The 12,330-nt window shown below is 45.1% G+C and overlaps 2 protein-coding genes across 11 annotated transcripts in view; both read left to right on the top strand.

Annotated features, from left to right (window-relative positions):
• LOC107323670 (tetraspanin-15-like) overlaps positions 1-8,635 on the top strand; it is a 31,091-nt gene extending 22,456 nt beyond the window's left edge. For all 3 annotated transcript variants that reach the window (XR_014932216.1, XM_085510099.1, XM_085510100.1), the window contains 4 exons: positions 613-726; positions 3,172-3,225; positions 3,780-3,896; positions 8,106-8,635. Coding sequence is in view for 2 of the 3 variants with exons in the window: in XM_085510099.1 (XP_085366225.1) it covers positions 613-726; positions 3,172-3,225; positions 3,780-3,896; positions 8,106-8,357 (537 nt within the window). In the remaining variant the exon portion in view is untranslated. The remainder of the gene's footprint in view (positions 1-612; positions 727-3,171; positions 3,226-3,779; positions 3,897-8,105) is intronic.
• Positions 8,636-8,684: 49 nt separating this feature from the next.
• Positions 8,685-12,330, top strand: part of SLC4A5 (solute carrier family 4 member 5) — a 23,847-nt gene continuing 20,201 nt past the window's right edge. For 5 of the 8 annotated variants that reach the window (XM_085510054.1, XM_085510053.1, XM_085510050.1 and 2 more), the window contains exons 1-2: positions 8,770-10,191; positions 11,146-11,254. The gene's annotated coding sequence lies outside the window, so the exon portion shown is untranslated. Of the gene's footprint in view, positions 10,192-11,145; positions 11,255-12,330 lie in introns of all 8 variants that reach the window. The other 3 variants (XM_085510049.1, XM_015882986.2, XM_032448860.2) reach the window with 3 other exon arrangements.

The raw sequence follows: 12,330 nt of genomic DNA, 5'->3' as shown, positions 1-12,330 counted from the left end.
AAGATAAGGGATGACTCAGGATATGTTAAGCCCACTTTTATTCCGTGGAGAGCAGACTATGACATTCATTAAACTTTTATTATTATTAATATTATTGCCCAAACGGAAGAAAAAGCAGCTTTTTTTGTGTGGTTGTAGCTGCAGCGTTTGATCTCTAATTTAACCTGACAAGAAGAGAAATGGCTGTTAGACCGTGGAGTTTTATCAGCTTATTGCCAAATAGCACCGACTAGTTGAGTGTTCATTCAAGGCACTGAAAGAGCATCTCTCGTGCATGCCCTGGGAATAGGATGGATTAGTCACCTGTAATTAAATCAGCTGGAGCAAAGCATGAATGAGCCTCATGTTTCCTGGGCTTGTGAAAGAGTGATGCTTCCAACACATGCATGCACAGTCCTCTAGCTGCTGCTAAACACTCCGGTTGGTTGATTTTTACCATGGTATCTTCAGCTTCTAGCTTTGGGTTCAGGAAAGCAAGAAGTAACTGGGGATATCTTCATACCAGCAACACCAGAGATGCACTGCAAGGCTGGAGGGAGATGCATGGATGAGCTGGAAACGCTGTTCTTTTTTCACCTGCCTGCCTTATCCCTTCCTTATCTTCCATTGCAGTTTTCTTGCTGTGGTGGTGATGAATACCGAGACTGGGAGGTTAACCTGTACCACTCCTGCAATGGCAGCGGACCGCTTGCATGTGGTGTGCCCTACACGTGCTGCATCAGGAAGGTAAAGCAGCCAAGGCACAGCAAGTGCCTCTTATTTAAGCAAATATCCCATCTTCTCACTGTTTTCTGCACTGGCTTCTTATAAACTGCTTTAATTTAGTGTGAATAGCAAAGCACTGGGCTGTGCATTGCATCTGTATTGTACCAGGAGGTTGTTTGAAATGCTGAGTTCCTGTATTTCTACCTACTGTCAGATGTTACATCTGGTTTGGAGGATGGTTTGCCATAGAGAAGCATCTTAAGTTGTGTCTCAGCATGGATTGGGATCAGCTGTTGTCCTTCCCTTTTGCACCCCTGTGCAGTGGCACGCTGTTCTCAGCTGGCTGCCACTTGGTTTAGCAGTATGGGCTTCATATTTGTTGGCATCTGCTCATAATGAGGAGGTTTTGCTGTGAGAGGAGACATGAGAAGAGCTTAAGAAAAAGCCAGGAGTTGGACAAGATAAAGTGCAAATATCCTCAGCTGCTGTAGCTAAAAACACTGTCAGTATTGCTGAAAATAATGTACTGGCATAGTGCTCTCTTTAACACTGGTGATGGACCCCTGGGCCCCCAGAACATTATTTTGGAGGACTGCAGTACTGATAATCACTAGCCAGCTCTGAACTTGTGCAGAACTTGCTTGTATCTTGCTTGTATACCTGCATGTATCTTAAATCTAACATAGTTGTTGGCCTTTTTATTTATTTTTCAATAGACAAGAAGGGGGAAATTTAATGTATTTTGTTATCAGTGGAAGGCTGGCATGCAAATCAGCTGCAAAAATAATTAATTTCTCTAATCAGGGCGTTGATTAAGGATCTTTGTCAGCTCCTGAAGATGGAATTAGAGATTCATGTCCCATCCTTCCCTTTATTACTAGTGAGGATTTGTTGGAGAAAGTCAAGTGTGTTTTTTCAGTATCTCTGCACCCCCTGTGGTTTATGACAACTTGGGAAACAGAACTCCTTTGCCTGGCAAATCATTTTGGAGATGGAAGAACACAGATATTTAATGTAATGGGATAAATAATGGAATCATCGAATGGATTGGGTTGGAAGGGACCTCAAGGATCATTGAGTTCCAACCTCCTGCCACAGGCAGGGCCACCAGCCTCCAGATCTGCTTCTAGCCCAGACCTAAAACCATCCCATTGAGACTTTTCCTATTACAAATTCCACCATTTCTCTTGCTGTTTTGAAGAGTCTCATCTCCAAGGTCTACCCAGGAGTAAGGAATGGGCTTAGAAGGGATCCTCATCTCTGAGCCCTACAGAAAGCAATGGTGTTTCACCAGTAAGGATCCCATGATGTCCACATGTGAGCAGCAAGGCCAACTGAAAGCTGCCAAGAACGATGGTTTGGGGGTTATTGTGTTCAGTGAATTTCTTTGTTTGCTTTTAATGCAAATGAAATAGCTGGATCCTTGATCGTGCACGTGTTCCTTTGTGTCGCTATTGGCAATGGCAACGAGAGCATTGCGAGTTCTCCATACCCGTATTCTCCATTTCATGGGCCAAACTCAGGGTGAGACTTCATCCCTGAAATGCCAGGGAGTGCCTTGCTGCCAATCTCTGGATTTCTCTGCAAACCTTTAGTAGGAGCAAGGACTAATTAATCTCCTTCATTATACCAGTCTGTGAGTAGAGCATTGAAGTGATGAGAGAGGGGATTTTGTGGCTAACACAGATAGGTGCAGATGCTCTTGGTAGAGCATCACTGGGATAATTTCCCTGCCAACTGCAGAAGGAACGAGCTGCAGTTTTATGTCTGGGACCTGAAAGTGCACATTTCTTTTATTCTGTGTCTTGCAGGAAAACATAATTTACCCCTAAATGTGCACATTTCTTTTTCATCTCTGTGCTTTCAAAAGCACGGGAAGTTTTTGTTTTGTTGTCCAGGAGCTTTTGCTGGTTGCCAAAGCCATCATTCTGAAAGCGTGATCATTTCAGCTTGTTCTTATTTTCTGGATACGAGATCCCTTTAGAATTACACGGCGTTATGGAAGATGCTGTTTTCTTAATGAAATAAGCCAAAAACAGATGAAAAGTCAACATCAGAAGATCAGTCCTGAGAGGTACGAAGCTGTCTGGATCAGGACATGATGGAGCATCTGCCTCCCATCTGGGAGGCTTTGGGGAAGTTCCCCTTTGAATTCTGGAAAACCAAATGCATTTAATCCTGGTGAAATTCCCTTTGTTATGAAGGAGAGATGCAGCTAAAAATGTGAGACAAGGTGGTTAGAATTAAGCAAGGGGGAAGTCAAGGGAACATCTTATAGAGCTGCTTTGTTCAGTGCTCACATAACACAGGAGTGGTCCCAACTCGAATCACTGGACAAGGGATGAGAAGCATCCTCTGAAATGGCAGAAACCAAAGAGGAAAGTAGTTCAAGAAAATCATTTTCTTGTTTCCTATCTGTTGTCTTTGGTTTCTTCTGGTCCAAGTTTGTGCTGTCTCTGTTCACAGGTCCCCGGAGAAGTCATTAACACCCTGTGTGGATACAGGACACTTGATAAAGAGGTAATGTTTGCTTTTTCCTTCTTCTGTACAAAAAAACCCTTGTAGGGCCCTTCCCAAAACACCCCTAAAATGACCTGAAGCTCTGCCTCACAATGGAAGGCTCTTCCCAATAGGGACAGTTGTTTCTGCAGCTGTATATACATTTATTTTTATTCATATGGATTAGCATCCCAAGGTCCTGTGTGGGCTCAAAGTGTGTGAGTACACAGCATGTTTGGGTGCTGTATGCAGGCTTTGATGGGGCCTTTTTGTGAGTAATGAGCTCTCTTTGGTCAGTCCTAACAAATACTGGCCCTGAGGTTTGGTTTTGGTGGTAGAACTGATTGTGAGGCCCCCAGGGGTGACTGTAGGACTGTGTCACAGCAGAGAGATGCAGTATGGACTGTGATATAAAGGGACTGGTTTTTGGCAAGAAAACCCAGGGAAAAGAAGTCCAATCTAAGAAATGGATTCCCAAATGCTTTGCCATGGAGCTCCTTTGCAGAATGGAGCAAACCCATCCAAACCCACAACATCAGCTCTGACTGCAGTGCTTCTCTTCAACCTTCCTCCAGCGCCTGGAGCTGCTCGATGTCATCCACGTGCGAGGCTGCATCCACGCTGTTGGGCTGTGGCTGAAAGATAACTTTGAATCCACTCTGAGCATTGTTTGCTCCCTTCTGCTTCCCCAGGTAGGTTGTGGATCATGTCAGGATCCTCTTGGCTTCTTTCTCTGTTCTGGGGGAGGAAAATGATTTGTTTTTAAGTAGCTTTTATATCTGAGATCTGTCCCAAGTGGGAATGTAACAGCACTTTCTAGAGCAACCTTAGCAAAATTAGCAATTTACTGCTGTGGTGCTGGCTGTCTCATAGCATAGTCCCACATTTAATTAATGTTCGAGTAATAGCATCTGAAAGCAAGACATGCATATGATACCCAGAAATCATGTTGCATTTGTTTTTACATCTCTCTTCAAGCAGCGCGTAAATATCAACCAAAAGAAACCATAATCATAAATTCAGCAGCTATTTCCATGCATCGTGAAATCTGTGCTTAAATCATTGGCCATTACCAATGCCTGAGAATCCAGGCAGCTTTCCAGCACAAGTAATTAAGCTCTCCATCACAAATGCTGGATATGGTGAGAAATGTTGAGTTGCAGTGAGGGTTTCTCCTTTGGAGCACTGTTGGCACTTTGCTTGCAAAGATATTCATATCTCTGAGCTCTTTACAGGATAATCTTTAACAGAACTGTAGTAATATGGTGTTCATTAAGTCTTCTATTATTATTATTGTTATTATTTATTTCCTTCAAGGCTCATGTATGAAAGCTTCCTCTTTAACTCCTTGGGTATAACTTTGGGTTTGCCACCGGAGGTACTTGGTGGTGCTTTATGGGGTTTTATCTAAATGAGGGTGAAATGATGATGTATTTTTCCTGGGCTTCCACTAGCATTGATATATAGAATAGAGGTTGAGTAGAGTAGAAGCTATTTGGGAAACAGATGCCACATTGAGTTAATTTTTTAAAGGACTGACTCTCCTGAGTGTCTCAGATGATCATAGAATCACCAAGGTTGGAAAAGACCTACGAGATCATTCAGTCCAACCATCCACCTAACACCAGTATTTCCCCACTGAACCTTAGTGCAGTATCTAAATGTTTCTTGAACTCCTCAGATCCATTCCGACCCATTCTTGATCTGCATGAAAACAATGAGGTGAGGGAGCAGTTTGCCCAGTCCTTGCTGCATTTATTGATTGCCATCTCTGCAGTGTGCAGATGAGAAATGGAGCCTCTGCTGTGCCACCAACAGGAAACACAACAGGCACAGAAATAGGGTGAGAAAGTGCCATAAAAGAGGCGGCCGCTTCCATCTGCCTTGCAGGATGTCAAGAGCCCATTACAGGAGCTGCCTGTTGTGTTATCCATTAACCTACCAACATGGTGCTCTTAATTAGGAAGGACAGGGAGACAAACCAGTGATGGCAATAAGGATTGCTGAGCCTTGATGAATATCAAGTGCTTTCGAGTGAGCGTTGTGATTTTCCTGGCACCCCCTTCAATGCTCTTCAGATCAAGAATGTTGTTCTTCCCATCTGCTTTCGACTTCCAGGTTTTAAATATAAATTGGATTTGATGCTGTCAAGTTTTGGAGGGAATTAAGTTATAAATGGCTGCCTGCGTTGCCAGGAGCTGTCAGCCCAGAAACAGTTTCAACCCCAGCAACTGCCAATGGAAAGCCAGGATGAGAATATTGTCCTTGAGCTCCCAGTCTGAGGAGAACACTGCTGACAAGGGAAGGTGGTGGTGCCTTGAGATTTGGGTAAACATATTAACGTGTCTCATCTTCGGCCATTGGGCATTTTTTCTCCATCCTAAAGAAGGAGAAAAGAACAGAAGTCCAATTAAAAATCAAATCTCTGATGGGTCATCTCCAAGGGTTAACATCTAATATTACCAACTTGCAGAAGACCCTTGTTGGGCCAATGGATTATTCCTGCCCTTCCCAAATCATCTCTTTGCAAACTTTCCTGGATACCTCTTAAGGCAGTTCTTTGTGCCTTGCAGTAATAATGGTGAACAAGGTGACACATTTGCTGTCTCACATTCAATAACGGTTTATTTTCTGCAGCAATGGTTTGGAAACATCAGCAGACGTTGTCCTGGTATCGCTGCTCAGCTGGACAGGCAGACACCCATAGTTAAAACATAATACAGTGCCCAGTTATAATTAGTGTCACTAATCTAAGTTAGCTAGGAATAATTATAGGTTCAGGATCAAAATGTGTTTTTAATTTGCTTTTTGAGCTTTTGCTGTTTTGCATAGAGAAAACTCACAGGTGTTCCAGAGAAAGCCAGTAGTGTGGAATTGCATGGGAACCTTCTGGGTTGAACTGAGCAGTTATTGTTGGGTCTTTGAGTTAAATAACAAAATATCAGACTGTTTGCCCCTCCATCCTCCCAGGTGGATCAGAAACAAGTAAAACCCCTGTCAGTCTGTGCTTTGATGCTTTGTTTTTTTTTCCTCTCTGATAGACCTGAATTTCCTTTAGCTGCTTGAGTTGGATGGGAGAGCTTCCAGATGGCCCTTGCTGATTGCAGAGGTCCCACTCTCTAGTTCCTTCTTGATGGTTGAGAAGGAAAATGAAGAGGTTGCTTTGCCCAGATTGGGCAAAGTTCAGCTGCTGCTCTCTGGGCGAGACCCAGAATGATGCTGAAAGGTGGAGAAAAAGGGCATTGGTTGCAGTAAGATGCTGCTTTGCCAGCTCAAAGCTGCTTGTTTGCAGCTGGGAGAAGACAGAAAGATAGGAAGCAGCAGAGAGATAGGGACCTCATGAGGCAGCAGCAGTGCCTTCTGTCCCTTGCTGAATGCCAGCCAGAAAGAACAGGCAAATCGCTGCTTCCAGTGACCCACCAGTGGTAGCTTGAAGTCATTACAAGGTGAAAAAGCAGAGAGAACAGCTTTTTTTCCCCCTATTTTTTTCTTTAATCTGATGCTTCACCCATTGTGGTAACACGCTCCTCTGCAATAAAGCCTTCCTTCATATTGCAGCGCAATAAAATCAGCACTCCCATTAGAAGTCTCTTTACTTCTGGAAAACATGGTGCCCTTGGTGCTGGGGATATTGAATTCATCTATATTCCTGACAGCTTTTTCCATTTTCATTAAGTGGAAATGGGTATTTAGAGCTGAGCTGGAGTGGCAGTTGGTTCATTACTCAGAAGAGAATGAAGGTGTGGGGATACAGGCTGCTGGCTGAGGACTTGGGGTGCCTTAATTAAGTTAAATCCCCTGCTTCACCCCAATGCTGTGTCCCATCAGGAGGAGAGAAATAGGAGGCAAATTTCCAGCACTGCATCCCCAAACCTGGCTGATTTTGCAGGACGGGATCCGTTTGGATTCAAGTTATTGCAGACACAAATCTTTTTCCCTGAATTACTGTTTGGTAACAGAGGAAAGAATTTATGTGCTTGCCTAAAAATGTGTCCCTTCAAAGAGGTTTGTTCTCCTGGTCCCTTCACTCTAACAGCAGTGGGCTGTTAATCTGCCCACTGACCTCACAGAAGTAAATAATGCTGGAGCATGACATATATTTGGGTATTCTTTTAAGACTTGAAGTCCTTGGGGGACTCTGCTGTTGGATGTGGATGAGAACAACCTTATTTTCAGCATGGGCATTAACTGTGGTTGCTCTGGGCTCTCTCTTATTTCCATAGGGAGGTAAAGGTGCCCCCAAGCACCATGCATTGCCTTGGACTCCTGCATCCCTCCTCCCCACAGGCTGCACAACGTCCCCATTTGTCTTTTCCTTCACTCTCCCCCTTTGCAGACCTTAATGGATCAGCTGGGATGCAGCTCAATGATCAAAAAATGTTAATTTTTCAGCTCCCAGAGCATTGCACTGCAGTACTGCAGGAGATGCCAATGGATGGATGGTGCAGATACCACCCCAAAGGAAGCATCGGGTGAAATCAAAGCAATGGATTTGAATCCCTGGGCTACTGGAAACACTTGTCTTTATCCTCCTTAAGATCTAAATTGTTATTTCTTTTTCCCCTGACAGCCAAGCAGGGAAATAACCCAAGTGGCACCATCCTTGCAGCATTATCCTAATTTTAGCCAGAACACAGACCTGTGCCACTCTCTTTGCAACGCTCACAGTGATATCCAGCATGCCCTGTGATCAGGGCCAGTGTGGGAAGTCATGAGACAGACAGAGCTATCAGCAGATTTAGCAAAGATCCTCCTGCTCTGTCAGCTGGCATTACTGCATCACGTCCTCTCTCATCTCCTTCTCAGGTTGCAGAGCGAGGGTGACAGCCCCTCTTGCACACAGAGACCTTTGGGGATGGTTTGCATGCCTGTGTGGTGGCTTTGACTTGTGCATTTTGCAGGTGGTCGGCCTGGTGATGGCGTGGCTGTATTGGCAAAAGCTGGATGAGATTTACTCCCAGCTGGACACCGTGGACTTCAAGATGCTGGAGGTGCGCGATTTCAGCTTTGGGGCATTGGACCTGAGTGGTGCAGGCTGGTGCTGGTGCTTGCCCAAGGAAGGAGGATACATCCCCGTCAATGCCATGGAGGAGGATGAGGAGGAAGAAGAGGAGGAAGGTGTCTGCCATAAGAATGAGGAGCCAGAGGGCTGAAAGCAGCGGTGGAAAAGGAAGCTTCGAGCAGACTCTTAGTGAGGCAGCTGATGCTGAATGTGACGATATTGCAGTCTGTTTTCTCAGGTTCATGGGATACCTTTGGGGAAAACTGCAAAGTAGCATTGGGAGGCTGTATCAGTGCAATGCACTGTGTGGGCTCATGAGCTCCCCAGAGCCCTTTTATTACATTGCTGACTTGAAGTATTTGTACATCTCTTTATTATTATTATTTTTTAACACAATAAACGGGACTGCTGTTCTGTTTTGCAAAGTCACTGGCACTTGCTGCATGCTGGTCGGGGAGAGAAGCAGCACTAGTGCATGTTGGGCTATCGCTATGTTCATGTTTATCCTGACCTCCTGAAGGATGGAGCCCCATGGAGACCTCATGGCTCTCTACAACCGCAGAAAGGAGATTGTGGTGTTGGCTTCTGCTCCCAGTTAACAGAGATAGGACAAGAGGTGACGGCCTCAGGTTGTTCCAGGGGAGGTTTGGGGTTGGATATGAGGGCAAATTTCTCCTCCAAAAGAGTGGCTGGGCACCGGCACAGGGTGTCCAGGGAGATGATGGTGTTACCATCCCTGGAGGTGTTTTAGAACCATGGAGATGTGGCACTGAGGGGATGGTGGGATGGGTTGGGGCTGGAATTGGGGATCCTAGAGGTCTCTTTCAACCTTAATGATTCCATGATTCTTCCAGAGACCAAATCTAAAGACCAGATAAGGAACGGATTTTTCCCTCTTTTAACATTTATTATTTTTACTGCAGCATCTTGGTGATCGAGGCAGCAATTCCCTTCTGCAGTGCTCAGGATATAGGAATTAAATATGCTGACTGGGATAAATGGGCCACAATGGAAATCAAGAGGAAAGCCCAGGGCTGATGAATTGCAAAAATATGAGTGTGTTTTCATCAAAAAAAAGCCAAGAGTGAAAGCCTCCGCATTGCTCCCCATTGCTGGCTCAGCTGCAACCCATTGGTGGAAGCTTTGCCATCCATCAGCCCAATGTCAAACACAGCTCGGTGAGTGCAGAGGAGGAGGCATTGACTGGAGATGGTTTTACCCCAAGAGGAACTTACGGACACCCTCAGGGCAGTGGTGGCAGCCGCATCCATCAAGTGAGCAAAGTCACTTCAAAGCAAAAACGCAAAGGAAAGAACAAAAAGTCTGCTCTTAAAAATGGCTGTTTCTGCTGGGCCCCCCAGCAAAAGAAAGGCTGGAGTTATTAGTTGTGCTTCATGTTAATAATGGCATTTTGGAAGCCAGCAGCCAAGTTCTGTAATGTGGGCACCCCATGTGCTGTGCTGCGTACAACTGCTGAGCTCTGTCTCCCTCTTCTGCCTGTTTTGAGACCTTTTTCCTTTAACCAGATGAGAACCTTCCCAGCACGAGTCTAAAAAGGGCTTTTTGCATGGGGTGGTTCCCATAGATCGCATTGAAAATGGAGCTGTGAGCTCCAATAATGGGGTTATTGAGTGCTTTTAAAGCAATGTGACCAACACTGTGGGATTTCTTGCAGGTAAAAAGGTCAAAACCTCCAGGTGCTCACCATCATCTGAGGAATAACAGGTGTTTGCCTTCATCCAGGCATCTCACAAGCCTTTCTTCCTTCCTCCTCCAGTCTCTGGGAGGCACTTAGTAAAACCATTATATAAACAAGCTGATAAATCCAGCCTGCTCTTTGGGGCTAATTTCCCTGTAATAGCTGCAGAAAATTCATTCCTGTTATTTTTCTCTTTTCTTTCTTAGTGGATGAGCTGCTGCTGTTGTCTCTGTACCATTTCCTAGCTGGGCAGAGCTTAGGAAGGCTGGAGTGCAGCACATAGCAGGTCAGACTCAGCAGGTTTTCCTACCTGGACTAACAAGGAATGCTTTGTAGTCAGCACTGAATGATGAGAGATACAGCAGATACAATGTGCATGGAGGCTTGGCACCCTGCTGTGCTATTCCCATTTAGCAAACAGGGATAAAGCATCAAACAGGCTTTGCTTCTGCTGAGGCTCCAGATGATGCCAGAGAGGTGAGAGGAAAATTGCTGTTGTCAGACAACCTCGAAGCCCAAAGCAGGATTTCTCTGCTTGTTTGCTGGATGATGGGACTGTCTGTAGCCAAGTGCCTGATGCTGCTTTGTTGCAGATTTATTGATATCCCTGTTAAGAGGTCAAACAGACATGAGCAAGCCAGGCGTTAAATAGACACAGGCAGGCAAGGGAGCACCTCACCCTCTCACAGAACCAAGAGGTTGGTTCTTTCCTGCTCAGATTTGCAGGTATTTCACGTGTTGAAGGCAAAATGTGGAACGTGTATCAAAAAAGGTGAAGCTGTTGATGGCACTTAGGCTGGTCGTGTGATCCTTGATGGGTTCAGGAGCTTTCTGCCTCTTGGCAGTGCTTCCCTGCACCTCCCAGGTAATTTCCTCATGTTCTTTGCTATCAGCTGTGTGTGAGGTTGCACTGAGCCAAAGAGCCAAAGCTGTTCTCCCCATTCTGCTTCAATCGAGGCAAAACTGATAGGAATCAATAATTAAAGAAATAACAATTAACTCAGGAGAGGCGGATTGTGGATGGTAAGGATTGGCAGCTAAAATTTTGTTACATCCCATCTGGAAACCATCATTACACACCACCAGGTCTGCGTGGCATGAATGTCACAACCTCTCTGAAGGTCTATTTACATCCCATGATGCTTTTCTATTCCGAAAGTCAATCAACGCTACCCAAAAATACATTTTAAGCTGGGAGCTACAGAGCTGCAGCCAATGGGCATCGATATGATGTTTGCAGGAGCTGTTTCCTCCCGAGGCAGTCTGGGCTCCCGCACCCATCAGCACCCACTGCAGCCCCACGCTGAGCACAGCCCCTCCAATTTCTGAGTGCTTCTGGTGAGCCAGAGGTGAGTTTGTTGACGTTAACGTTTGCTTTTCTAGTAGTGAAAGCTGGTTTGGGTGGTGGGCTTTAATTGGGAGGTATGGATGCGCTCTGCTTTTCTCTCACTTTAGGTTGTGTTTCCCTGCAGTTCTAGTCTGCATCGTGCTTGTGTTTATATGCAAAGATTTCTGGGGGGACATAAAACTGCCTATGTAAAAAATGAGATGAAAACCATCCCAAGGTACAGCTTGGATACATCAGTCGGGGCCTTCTATTTATCAGCAGATTTAAAAAAGTGTGCTTTTGTTAGGGGAAATTAGTTATTTTTTACTGCCAAACAGAGATGTGGCAGAGCTCGTGTTGGCCAGGATAGGTTGTAATAAAAGAAATAATAATAATTCATATTATTTAGCAATGTAAACCCAGCAGGTGGGCTGTGTGTCCCCATACACACCCAGCACTGCTGCCCTTGGGGAGATCTCTTGGGGGGGTTCGTGGCATTCATCTGCTGGAAGGCACTGGGTCAGTTTTAAAGAGAAGTTATTCATACCTGCAGCTGGGAACGTGTAATGCTGTCTCCCTTGCTGGCATCAGCTTCCTGAATCCCCAAATTTAGCCCCATGATGTTATTTGCAGGAAGCCAAGACTCACAGCTGATGTGTGTTATTCTCCAATACAGTCAGGTTTGGGGCATGGTTGTCCACCCAGGGCTGTTTAACCTTAAAATGGATTGAATCTCACACTTGAGCAAGAACAGTTGGACTAACATGGTCAAAAAGCCCAAATCTGTTAGATCAAAGGATGTCTTCATGTCTTCAGGTGGCAATTAGCTGAGGCTGGAGCCTGTGTTGGTTACTAAAGTAGTCTCTGCCTTGGGAAAAAATGAGTCAATAATTCAGTAACTCAAACAGAGCTGACCTGGCCAGCAATGGATCCTTCTGGCTCCTTGTGTGCACACCTCATTTGCTTTTTATTTTAAACCTTTTTGGGGTTGAATTGGGATTTTTCTTCCCTGCAGGAGATGAATGATGGTATATTGCCATGGATGTAGGCAGGCAGAGCAGGGGGTTGCAGGGAGAGCTGCTCTCAAAGTGACTTTGG

The sequence above is a fragment of the Coturnix japonica genome, chromosome 10 (genome assembly GCF_054131305.1).
Source record: "Coturnix japonica strain WE chromosome 10, WE-NBRP24, whole genome shotgun sequence".
In the NCBI taxonomy this organism is placed as follows: Eukaryota; Metazoa; Chordata; class Aves; order Galliformes; family Phasianidae; genus Coturnix; species Coturnix japonica.
Note: the sequence above shows the minus strand (reverse complement) of the source record. Positions and strands in the feature narration are given on the sequence as shown.